Source organism: Pyxicephalus adspersus, chromosome 2 (assembly GCF_032062135.1).
Source record: "Pyxicephalus adspersus chromosome 2, UCB_Pads_2.0, whole genome shotgun sequence".
Taxonomy (NCBI): domain Eukaryota; kingdom Metazoa; phylum Chordata; class Amphibia; order Anura; family Pyxicephalidae; genus Pyxicephalus; species Pyxicephalus adspersus.
This window is the reverse complement of record NC_092859.1, coordinates 149,781,592-149,795,001: the sequence shown is the minus strand read 5'-3', so window position 1 is coordinate 149,795,001 and position 13,410 is coordinate 149,781,592. Positions and strand designations below refer to the sequence as shown.

General features: G+C 37.5%; 1 protein-coding gene across 1 annotated transcript in view; it reads left to right on the top strand.

The window, feature by feature from the left end:
• Positions 1-13,410, top strand: part of LOC140324691 (ADAMTS-like protein 5) — a 60,600-nt gene that overhangs the window by 42,301 nt on the left and 4,889 nt on the right. The window contains exon 10 of the mRNA XM_072402766.1: positions 6,327-6,425. Coding sequence (XP_072258867.1) covers positions 6,327-6,425 — 99 coding nt within the window. The remainder of the gene's footprint in view (positions 1-6,326; positions 6,426-13,410) is intronic.

The following is a 13,410-nucleotide window of genomic DNA, read 5'->3' as shown; positions in this document are numbered from 1 at the left end:
AAAGAAAAACGTTTGGCGATTTTTAGTACACAGCATTTTAGCAGTTTTGGTTTCCATTGACTAACTCGTGCTTTAATAACTAACATACAGCGCAAGCACAATCTGTTTTGCGTAAATTGCAATCTTCTAATACTAGTTTGCATTCTGATCTTCTCTGTATTTCCTCCAATGGTTTTATTGGTATATCCAAAGATGACTGCAACAAATGGAAGACATAGGCTGGGTACCTTGTGGAATTGGTCCCCCTACCAATTAGCATCTTCAGTTGACAATCTGAGTGTTATAGATTCATAAAATTGTGCAGAGACCAGAAATCAAGATCTGAATTTGTAAATAAGCTTGATTCCAGGTATGAGTTGCTGAGTATTCTGCTTTACTTTGGGAAGAAATATTATATATTTAGCAGCACGGTGGTTCAGTGGTTAGAACTCTGGCCTTGGAAGCGCTCGGTCCCAGGTTTGGACCACAACACTATCTGCATTGAGTTTGCAGGTTCTCCCTGTGTTTGCGTGGGTTTTCTTCCGCATACTCTGGTTCCCTCCTAAAACTCAAAAAACATGCAGTTAGGTTATTTGGCTTCCCCTAAAATTGACCTTACACTGTGTTAATGACATATGACTATAGTAGGGACATTAGATTGTGAGCCCTTTGAGGGACAGCTAGTGATGTGGCACTATATAAATACTGTATATATAAATAATATTATATTATTCTGTCCACTCGACAATATCTGCAAAATGAAAAATGAATAGTTTATGCCAGGTCTTCATGAATTTCTTCTATTCTGTTTATGAAGAATATGATTCTTGTGGTCTTTTACAGATATAAACTCATTTGTGTGCTATTTGTTGATGATTTAAAGTGTAAGCATTCCTTGTGTCCTCCATGCCAATGACATTAGATTGGAATGTGAAAGGAGTGAATCCTCTTCTCTGGATGTCAATTATTTAATAAGGGGGAGATTAGCTGTAAACTGTGTCATGCTTAACAAAATATTTCTAAACTGTAACAGTGAACTTGCTAACTTGCAGCCTTTTGGTTCGTTAATTATACAATTAGAAGCACTTCTACTTTTTTCACAGGATATAAAGGATTTTCTGATTTATACCTCCTTCACCACCTTTTTTGTTTGAGTCGGCTCAAGCAGGGGAACAGATCAAAGTTTTGGGATGTCTAAGGTCTGGAGGAAAAGGACCCTTTACAATGATCCAATACTCCAGTATGAGAAATGCTCCATTGGAGGTTCCCTAAAAAAGTGAAAGTTCCCCTAAAAAAAGTGGCAAAGGAGATATCAAACAAAGAGTGATGGTTCCATGGGAAGCATGTTCAATATAGTTCCTTGATTTCTCAACATTTATGATTAATATCATTATTATCCAGTATTTATATAGTGTCGAAATATTGTGTAGCACTTTACAAAGTCCATAGTTATGTCACTATCTGTCCCTCAATGGGACTCACTATCTAATGTCCCTATCATAGTTATATTTCATTATCACAGTCTAAGGTCAATTTGGGGGGAAGCCAATTACCCTAACTGCATGTTTTTGGAATGTGGGAGGAAACCAGAGAAGAAATCCAAACAAACACAGGGAGAGCCTGCAAACTCCATGCAGATAGTGCCCTGGACGAGATTCAAACCTGGGACTCAGCACTGCAAAGCCCAGGGTGTTAACCTCTAAGCCAAGGTTCTGCCCATGCCCAACAATACCGTTGCTCTTTCTTTTGTCTTATCGAAGCATCTTTGGATGCCATGAAACACGTTGAATACATAATCGGGCTCCTGCAAAGTTTAACATTATGTCTGTAAATGATAAATATTTTATCCTGAGCCTGAGGAGATGACAATATCCTGAATACTTGTTATCTCTGTTCAAATTGAACGTGTTACATGTTGATAGAATCATATTTGGTTTTGTGATAGGATTTTATTATTTGTAAATAAGTTTATGAATTTATAGAACTAATTATGATGTTCTCCTTTCCAAAATTCCTGTATGTCCTGTGAAGAAGGTATCCGTTGTGTCTATGTAGTGATTGGGATTGGACACAGGGAAGTAAACATCCGCCATAAACAAAATTATTATATGTCTCATCAGTTTGTTCTACTTGTTTATTTATGCCAAAAAAAACTTTTGATATTGTTTATAATTCAGAGCTGTTCTGTGCCCATTGCCTAGGTTTTCTCAAAAAAAGTCTACTTAGACCACCTTTATTTTAGGATTAAAAGTTATTTAGCAGTACAACAAGGAGGAAATGTATCTGGGGCAGAGGTGGACTGTGAGATTGCAGATAATCATTTATTTTTCCTTTGGGAGGGAGGTTTGCCAACCCTGGAATATCGTATAGAAAAGCAAATGCAGTAAACAGGGTTTTTTTGGCAAAGAAATTATATTAAACCTGAATTTTCAAATACAAATCTGAGTCAATATACAAATTTACAGTATATATAAATGTGGTACTACAGAGATCACCTACTTGGTCCTTTTTTCATCAAATAGATGAGTTTTGAGCTGAGCAGTATATGCAAAGAATACATAGGATGTGATTGTTTTTATGGAGCCTTGTTACCGACGCGTTTCGCCGCCTTGGGCTTCCTCAGAGGTGGTGCTACGTTTAACCCTGCTCAATGTATATACTTGTGATTACTCCAGACGTTACAAAAGATATGTAATATTAGTAAATTAGTATATCTGGCGGGTATATATATAAGACAAAAAGTTATTTAGCACTTAAAGAAGACAGTGAGGGGAATAAGTCTTTTTGCAAAACACAAGGCTGGGTTGACATCGTACATATCCTGTGTATTGTTAGCCCATATTAGAACTTTAGGCATTAAGTATATTTTTCTTTACTAATATGTTTTTTAAACAAGGGGAAATGAGAATGTATTGCAAAGATGTACTTAATATGTATATTATTTTTCTAACTTGCCATGTGCTTTAAATATTGAGGCATGCAGATTATTCATAGTGGGGTGTCTAGAAGAAGCTAATTGGCCTACAGTATCTGTCAGTTCTTTGTGTGCATCCCACAGGCATACTAAGTAAACACCTGCACCTGTGGATAGAAATAGCTTGATGTTCCATTTCATATCTGAAAATATATTTTGCGGTCTGCTAAACCTGATATAGGCAGCTTTGATGTGTTTAGACTGTAATCTCGCCTTCCCCTTTATGTTTATACACAGTGTAAACATCACCATGCAGCGGACACTGAACGTAATGAAAATAGTCTGCTGACACACACATTCCTGGCACATCCTGATTAGCAGAGATTGTTTTATACTCCTGATTTACGACATTCTGTTTCTAAACTCTAATAAACACCAGTGACAGTATTAGCTATTAATGCATTAAAAGTCTACATCTTATGGGTAATTTATAGAGATGGGGAATTTATATGATTGAGTTGGCCTTGTGTGCAGCTTCTGAGATCATGAAAGGGCCACACAAAATATTCACCGAAAATAATGCTACAAGACTTAATGCATGTTATAGGAGATGGTTAGAGACTATGGATATGGAGGAGATGCTCAGAAACTACAAACGTACTACGGTAGATGATTAGAGAATGCAGATATGCAACAGGAGATTGTAATTACAGGAATGCTACAGGAGACGTTCAGAGACTGTGGATGTGCTACAGGGGATGGTGAGAATCTACAGGCATGCTACAAGAGACAATTGGAGACTGTGGGAATGCAACAGAAGATTGTCAGAGATTACAGGCATGCTATAGTAGATAGAGATTGCAAACATGCAACAGGAGATCATCAGATACTAGATACAAGAGATCATTGGGAACTGCAGATATTAAACAGGAGGTAGTTCAAGATTATATGTATGCTGCAAGAATAAGTTAGAGACTGCAGATTGGCAAAAAAGATGGTCAGAGATTACAAGCATGACAAAATATGGTTTGAGATTACATGCATGTCGCAAGAGATGGTCAGAGACTGCAGACATGCTACAGGGGATGGTCAGAGACTACCGGCATACTACAGGAGACGGTCAGAGACTAAAAGCAGGCTACAAGAGATTAGGGATGAGCGAGCACATTTTTTAAATTCGGTCCCGTGGCGAATTGGGCCATTCTCACTTACCAAACATGTAGGCCTTTATAAATTTGGCCGGTGAGACCGAATTTTTGGGACCTGCAAGACAAATCAGGGGAGCGGAGCTGACTCCGATTGTTGTTACAGTCCTGTAATATATGTTCCTGGATAGAGTTTTGCAAACAGTGTGAGTCTCACTGGCTGCCCATGAATAATTGCAGTGTGGGAAAAATCTTTTGATTTTTCCCACGGCTGCGTTCATTCCTAAACGCAAGCCACATGACTCGGGACTCTGAGAGGAGGATGCATTTATGAATGGAGCTGCAAGAATCCTCCTCTGAGTGAGCGATCCCTGGGCACTACAGGGGCACTACAGGGCTTGCCCTCATTCTGACCTGTAGTGCCCGGGGATCGCTCACTGACAGGAGGATTTCAACGGCTGTATTTATGAATGCAGCCGCGATAATCCTCCTATAGTGACTTTCAATGGTTTCACGAAATTTAGCCGAAATTTTGCGAACCCATCGGAACTTCAAGGAAATTTTAAAGAGAATGCCAGGGACATTCTTGCTCATCCCTACAAGAGATGGTCAGAGACTACAGGCATACTACAGGAGAAGTATTGGTCAGAAACTTTAAGCATGCTTGTGGAGGCTGGGCACATTATTCTGAAGCTAATCACACACACATTACAGGAAATTGCTAGAAATCACTATTCTTAAAGATCCCTTACATATCAAGGGGACAAAGGGGTTCGTAATTGGTTAACAAACCAGTCATACTGATAATATGTAACATTCCCAGTACAATAACCACCTACACAAAATATCGTCATCCTTTATTGGGTTTTAGGACAAAGTCAAAGACATTATTTTCTATAAAGCAGGTAAGGGTATCCCTATTGGGATATTTTTTGTTGTATGCAATGGAGATCTCACCTTCTCTTCCTGTCCTAAACATACAACAAGAAAGGAAATCTCTCCAAAATGAACATACTTTTTCTACCAGTCCCCACTGAAGCAATTTTTCTCACCTATTGCTCTGATGAGAAATGATGGCTTTCCTTTCACTTACTCACACAGTGAAATCAAGTGAATCTTACAAATGGCAATATAAACATGTGTGGTGTTCTAACTTTTTTTTCACAATCTTAAGAATGAGGTTTGGTTTACATGTACTTTGATGTAGCAGTCTGTATTGTCATTTTGCAGTCACAGTAGAGAGAAAAAATCACTAATGTCATTGCTGATCAGAATGTGATGAACATAGTCATAGGCTTTATCCTTTGGAACAATTTGTAAATACTATTCTCGGTATGGTAACTGCACTAGAGAAGGCTCTATATAATAAAGTGCTCAATTTAGAGTTATTATTCCCATTACATATTGAAAAACAAATGTTTTACTCAATCTAGAATATGTGGATTATCTAAACCACCTATGCTACTTAAGCATCAGTTGCTTAAACCCAACTTGCTCCTGAAACAAATCTTTTTTGTAGCTTTATTTGCATCTTTATGTAAAATTGACTATATACCAAAGTTGACTTTATTGGTTTTAAAGTCTGTTCTGGGTCATTGTACTCTTCTCCCATCACCCTTATTCAATAATCAAACACTATATATTTATGTCTTTCCCTCCTACTGTTTTTATTCCTCTTCTTCTTTCCCCTTAATGTCTAATCCTCTGTCATTCTTTTGACTTTTTGGCTCGTCGTTAACATTGTAATTGTCATGCCATGGTACTCATGATGCACACCGCCATTCGGTTCTTTTCTATTACATTCTCAAATTGATTTGTATGTTGTGTCTATATGTAGAATATGTTGTTCTATTCTATTGGTTTATGGGTAAATCATTTAAAAGTAATTATATTTTAAAATTTCAAAATGTGGACAAAAGTAATCAAACCAACAGAAGATCACATAAAAGGAAACCAAAAGGAAATCATATTATCTGCGTGTTATGCTTGATACACACTTAGATACTTTAGCATGAAATATATGTGATTGTTTCATGTTGAACATTTAGGAAATATGGCCGTGCAGACTGTTCTGTTCAATGGAAAGGTTGGAGGAGTGTGAGGAATCCTGTGTGGTTGCAATATATTAGTCCTTTGCAGAGATGGTCGTTTGTAATCCATCATATGGCATACGGAACACTAAGGGCCTATTGGATAATGTCCAGGAACACCCATCTATGTTGTAGAATTTTGCTCTAAATGATAACAAATAATAGGAAATGCTAATCTTTTAACTTTTTTCCTGGTAGCACTATGGCCACCAACAACCACGAAGGGACCACACCAACCGCGGCTTGAGAGAGACAACATGGAGCTGAACCGAATTGATGAATCTCGAAGAAGAGATGGTAATTTTTCAATCCTGTTATTGATATAATTCTTCTTAAAAGAAAGGCAATGTAAAAAGTCAGTTTCTAAATGAAAACAATACATAAAATACATCTGGAAAATATCTGTTTGAAATCAAGAGAAGTCTCAGTTTGCAAAATACATCAAATAGTATTTGAAAGTTCTGATTGTTAGGTCTGATGCTATAAGAAGGGGATCCTCAACTACAGTCCACACAAACCTTTTTTATTTCCTTCACATCAGTAAATTGGGTAAGAACTAGCTTACGTTGAGTCACAAAATGAATGTATGTGGCCCTCAGGAAGAGGAGGTAAGGACCAATGTTGTAAAACCAATCCAAGATGAAAGGGAATATGTATAATTATTTTTAAATATACAATTAAAAATGGACAATTGGCAATTGGTTACAGTTGTGAAGTTTTGACCTTTGTCATGTTTAATCGGAACTGACTTTGGTTAAAATACTCAATATCAATAAAGTGTTTGGAATTTGGCCTCCACCAGGCAAAGGTTCATAAAAAGTGTATTTTTAAGGAATGTGCTTGTTTTGCTTTTTTATTTCTTAAGACCATTCCAGATGGGTTTAGACAGAAGAATAGAAATATTTAGTGTTGGTGGCTTTTTTTTATGTAAGTGGTCTTATAAAGCCTTCCTGTTGCTTTTCTGCATTCTACAAAACAAAGAGGAAATGAGATTTACAAATCTCCTTAGTGTATTAATCTATGATTCACCTTTTTAGAGCCGTATCCAAGCAGAAAGAATTCTGGCCACACGCTTTGAAATGTTGAATCTCTTTCATGGTCTGGTTTTGCATTAATTATGATATGGGTGTAAAGTTCCTTTCTTCTCCTTATGTGAACTCACAATCCCTAATTTGCCGTTCCATCATGGGAAGGGCTTCGTGGTGTCCTCATCTACACTCAACATATAACATGGGTGTGAAGAAAGGCAAAGTTGGCTTGCAGGAAAGGAGTGTAATCTAGAATTCATTATTAAATGACTTTAGGGAACTGTGACAAGACTACTTGTTAGACCAGGCATGTCAAACAGTGGGAACAATTAAAAGAACACAAACTTTAAAATGTATTTTTAATTCAAAATCTTTTTAGGTTTAGCTTTAAATTGCGTAACTGTGAATTGGACCCTTCTCTCTAGTTTTTTTTTCTGTCCCCACTAAGGAAATTGCCCCCTCCATTGTTACTGGTGACCACTGGTCACAGAGAAAGAAAAAAAGTGGAAGTCTAACTTTTTGGAGTTGTCCCCATAACAGGAGTCAAGAGGAAAATACCTGGTCTGGGAGCAGTTTTTCCTAAGAGGGAAATTCACCATACTATAGAAGTTTCCCTCTACTTTCCAGGGACAGTAATTGAATGCTAAATGTCCCAATGGTACAAAACATATACTAGTAGACATTTAAATTCTTTCCTTCTTTATCCACAATAAATAAAGGTTTAAGCTCTACATACACTTTAAGGGGCCACATTATGTTTAAAAAGGAACCCCCCTATTTAATTTTAGGAAATAGTAGTAGAAATAAATTCTGTTGAATGTACTAACATAAAAATGCAGTTTATAATACCTAATCATACAGTAAAAAAAAAAACAGATTGTTCCCTGAAGCAAGGCAATTTAATAACTGTAAAAAAAACAGGAAGCACATTTTTGAATTTGTAATCATTGAAACCTTTATGAGCTGTGTGTGGCCTATAAAACATCAATTTGACAAGCCTGAACTGACTTTTAGGATTTCTAAAATACCCGCTGTTCTAACCCAGAGCAATGCGTTTGACTATCAAGTAGTATAACATGGGGAGCTGTCCAAGGTGAAAAGAAGAAAGGAAATTTACCATAATCTGTGTGTAAAGTCCATGGGCCTGATTAATTTAAACTCTCCAAGACTGGTGAAGATAGACTATCATGAGAGTATCTGGGTGATCCAGGATTATTGGTAGCATTCTAGGATTATCATTTGGTATAGAACTGTCTTTGTGTATAGAACTGTCTTTGTGTGGAGGTGCCATCTTGGCAGGGCTTCCTGGTGTCTAAGCTTCGCTCTGATAACTGGTGATCTTATGACATATGAAGAAACATTAATGTAAGATCAGTAAAGGCTGAGAAAGAACTGATGATGTAGATGAAATAGAAAGATATTTGTCTTCCAGTACAGCTTTCTCTGTAGCATGATACTACCATCACTAAATCTCCAAACTCTAAATCTGGTAATACTAGCAGTCAGAGACAGCAAAAAAATCTCACGCATGGTCAGTAAGATCGGCCCTTTTTTTTTCCCCCATCTACGTCACCCGATCCCACGCCTGCGCAGTATGAGTTCAGGTGATGTAAGAAGAAGAGCAAGAAGATGGCGGCACCCAGGATGTGACCTCTTATTATTAATTTTACTTCATTTGTAGCAGTTTGTAATTATTGTTTTACCAAGAAAGTGATTCATAACAAGTGGTTAAATCATTCAGTACACATTAAAATTGCCTCCTAGTTTAGGCCTGAGGGTTATGTACTCATAGTCTAAGCCTGTTCTTAAGAGATTAAACTATAGATAAATGTGTTTTATCATGCCCTGATGATAACAGAATAGTTTACTTTATGAAAGTCAGTTACATAAATGTGGGCCGATTTTCCCGAAATATCCTGAAAGCTTTTTGGTGCCTTCATCAGTGAACATCCCTGAGCTCATTGTGAAAATGGTATTCATAAATGCTTGGATTTTGTATCATTATGATTGAAATTATATTTTGTATACTTCATTAGTATGGTGGAACTTGTTTGGCTAAGAGACACTGAGGTTTGCCTGTGGTCCATGTTTTATTATGGTTGCAGATTTTTTTTCTGTTCAGGACTTTTTTGGTGAGGGGATAGAGCACACGTTGTTGTCCTCACTTTAGTCCTTGGTGGGGATAGAACTGTTGCTATCCCTTCATGACCAATCTCACTTTGACTAAGAGTGAGGGAAACCCCAAAATAGTGTCACTTTCTACGGGGACAGCTAGCTTAAGAGATTTAAACTTTTAAGAAAACCTAAGAGTGATCCCTCTGGACATGAGTGGAAAAAGAATTAAGGCTTTACCCTTCCCTACTCTTCCAAACTGGGCAATTGGAAGTGTGATCCCAAGCCTAATAATGGATTTAAAAAGTTTTGCACATACTGCACAAATCTTAGCTGACCTTACATATCCTGAGTACTTGTTTTCAGTATTGTATTGTTCCACGTAACACCCCAAATAATACTGACCATGTCTTGTGAACTTCTAGTAGCCCTATGTCTATCATTTTTCAATATGGTTTAATTTACTTTTTTTTTAAAGAACCGTCTGCTTTTAGGCTGCAGTTCATACTGCAATAATACAATTAAGCAATGATGAGTAACGCGTGGACATCATAGAGTTGGAGGAATCTGGTTTGGAATGGTTCAAAATTTGATTCGGTTCAAAATACCCATTCATCTGAACAAAGTACACATGGACACATATCGTAGGGTGGTGGTGGTGGGTTGGGGGGTGAGATAGCTCTAGAGAAAGAGCCACTAAGCATGGGTTGACTTTATTACTGTGGATCATCTTGTAATTATGCCAAAAACTTGGTCTATTACAAGATATGTTCAGCAGTTGTTTCCAGGTATAGTTCAAACTAAATAAAGCCTTTGATATGTACCAATTCTACCAATGTGTTTAGAAATCAACAGAAGGATAGTGATTTCCTTCATTAGGCTGATTTTATCTATGCAGAAAAGCCAAGTATAGATGATCACAAACATGACATGAACAGCAGAATACATTAAATAACTAACTAAACTTTTATATACCACTTGGGCTGTCTTTACGACTAAGGCATTTGTAGACCTATGCCAAGGATAGCAGGGATTTCGAAGGCAAATATATTTATCTATTTATGCCTATTCCTTATTCTAAAGATAGAACTGGGTTTTGTGTGCAGATAAATTGGCCCATAAAATCTTCACATTCCAGTTCTAATAAATAGGACAAAATATCTTCCCCCAACCAGCATAACCTACCAAGGATTTCCATTTCTAAGCACTCAAAGCACTCATGACTTTACAAGAAAAGAGACTAACTGAGCCGCATCTATTCATATATGAATATTACATTTTATTGAGTGGCTGTAAAATAATTCTGACAATTTACTGCAATTTCAAGTACAATTTCCTAAGGGTAACAGAGGTTACAACCATGGCAAGTTCAAAAGAAATGTTAAGTAGAGTTGTACCCTAAGTTTTCTCTAGATTCTGTTTTGGGATACTCTTCTGCCAACACAAGCCTCAGATCTCCTCTTGTCAGTGCCACCAAAATCTGAATATTATGTTCCTATATCATCCATCTGAAATGATGGGTGCACTGCTACAGAGACATGCATGCGGTCATGTCGAGCATCATGGAAGCGGAGCATAGCTTATTTGCAGGATGGTGGAAAGCACATTATGAGCCACAGTTAGGTAGTTAATTGGACTGGTAAAAAGTTGACGCAGAAAGGGCTTACATTTTGGAGTGCTGGGTTGAATCATTGGTCAGCTACAGGTTATATAGAAGGGTCTGCTGTCACTGTAATTCCTCGTGCCAATCCAATGTCAGTGAATGACACAGTATTGACATGATTGCCAGTGGAATTAAGCGCTATGATGGTGCAACAAATAGATGCCCCTGATAGTGTTAGATCCTTGAATGTCTTTGGATGGAGGTTTCTATTTATTAAAGCAGCATGCAATTGTGCATGATATAAAGAATTTCTAGTATGATCCAGTATAAGTATGATGAGTATTTACCCAGGAAACTTAGTTAATTTTGTATAAGTGAAGGATTAACCAAAAAGGTGGTAGGTTTATTGCATTTGGCAGGCTAATGAACATATTACATGTGCATATATATAAAAATAGTATAGCGACGGCTGGACAGATAGGCTGGATATCAATCAATTGCACTCACAACCAGATTCCCTCATGTGCCATTTGTTGGTATATGCAGTCAGCTGTGTGGATTGCGTGAGTTTTAAAGGGTTTCTGCAGGTCTCATATGGAAACAAGAAACAGGCAGAACCAGCATTAAAATTAGAGACTTGTTTGGATTGGAGACCACAAGCAGTGCTACAGAAATGAGACAAGAACTTTCCTCAGGAAGATGTAAAATAGAAGAAAAAAATTCATTGGGATTATTTTTTAAATCATTGAAGGAATTTCCCTTAGTAAAATCAATGATCCCCTTTGCAAGGTATATTTCACCAAGTACAGTAAAAGAGGTAAAACGCTGCTGACTTTAGCTAATAAATCCCATGCACGCAAGATGCTTTTTATTGGATTTCCTTGTACGTGATTGAGCATTCTTTGCACATGGAGCATTCACTACATTGTGGGTGAATAATTAACTAATCTAAGTAAACAGCCTATACAAAATCAACCCCATAGACCCCATAATGTTACTCTCATTATTCGTGTCTAACATTAATAGCAAAATTTGACTTGCCATAAGTTTAATTTAATTGACATTAAATATTGTCTACACAAAATGAAAAACACCTCTACTCGGAGATGTCCATTGTAACTTTAAGTTAATATATTCTTAGGGATAGTGTTCCATTATCAAGATGCTCAGGCTGCATACACATGCAATTTTCATTGCCCGAAATGATCCTTTATGATCGTTTCCCGTGACAAAAGAATGACCAATGAATGAATGAGCATTGTGCACACTATGCCATTCTGTTCTACAGGGAGGGGAAGAATTAGAAAGTGGCACCCTGCTGTGCTCTTCTCCATTGACACATATAGCGGTCATTCTGTGTTGGGCAACCGCTGTACACATATCAGATTCTCATTTGAGACGAGCCGGACTGTTTGTATTGGGTGAGAATCATATCACATGTGTACATAGTTTCTCAAACTGCAGTCTTAATGTTAATTGTAGGTTTCATGGTGCTCAGTTTTGAACCAGTAATGGTGCTATATTAATTGCAGTTTGTGGAAAGTTCCAGTGCACCCCACTCCAGTATCAGAGGGGTCTTTAGTGGTAACTACACAAATAGATTTTCATTTTTTTCTACTTAGCATTGGACTCCCATTTTTACTCATAGTTTCTGCTTGGCTGACTGTAAATGTTACCTTTGATCTGTTAACAGGATATCATTTCAGGAGTGGCAATGCGAAGATGCAGAAAATTATCTGGAAAAAAAATGTCAGGATGTCAGCTATTTGGCAAAAACACCCTGGCATAGTGCCAGCTTCAAACTTCCCGAGCAGGGTTATATGGTGAACTCCCACCAGTGTGGAAAGGAATGGGGCGTGTGAGCATTCACAGCTTTGTTTTCTTAGATGATATTGTAACAGACTGATATGGGCTAAACACGAGTTATATCGCAGTCTCATTCTCTAGAGGAAGGAACATGGCCTCACAAGTGTCCGATTTTATCTCTGAGTACCCTGCTGGAAAGGATCCTGTAACACAGAGATATTAATTGTGGCTCTGCATTAGTCCCTGGGTGAACTGTCTATTGTTATGTTTGAAACCGAATATTTTCAGTCATTACAGATTCATATTTTTAACAATATTGTATAATTAATTCAACATGACCTCATGCTGCTCCAAGGGTTTACTTTACTACCCACACTGGATATACAGACACAGTGACTGGTTGACAAAAATGTTTTTAGTATACAATTCTGATCCATTGAAACTTTAAATGACCGGCACGCCTGTTATTTACAAAATGGACTTTCATTGTAGTCTTTGCATGCACAAACTGGCAGGAGACTTTTGTAACTCTCCATCAGTGCTCCCCATTATACAATAAACCAGAGGTGCCCACACTTTTTTGGCTTGCGAGCTACTTTTAAAATGACCAATAAAAACTTGGACTTAATAATTCCTGTGCGCTGTAGAGTTTTTTTTGAAAGGCAGGGCTCCGCGATCTACTCGCATTGCCTTTGCCATCTACCTGTAGATCGCGATCCACCTGTTTGGCACC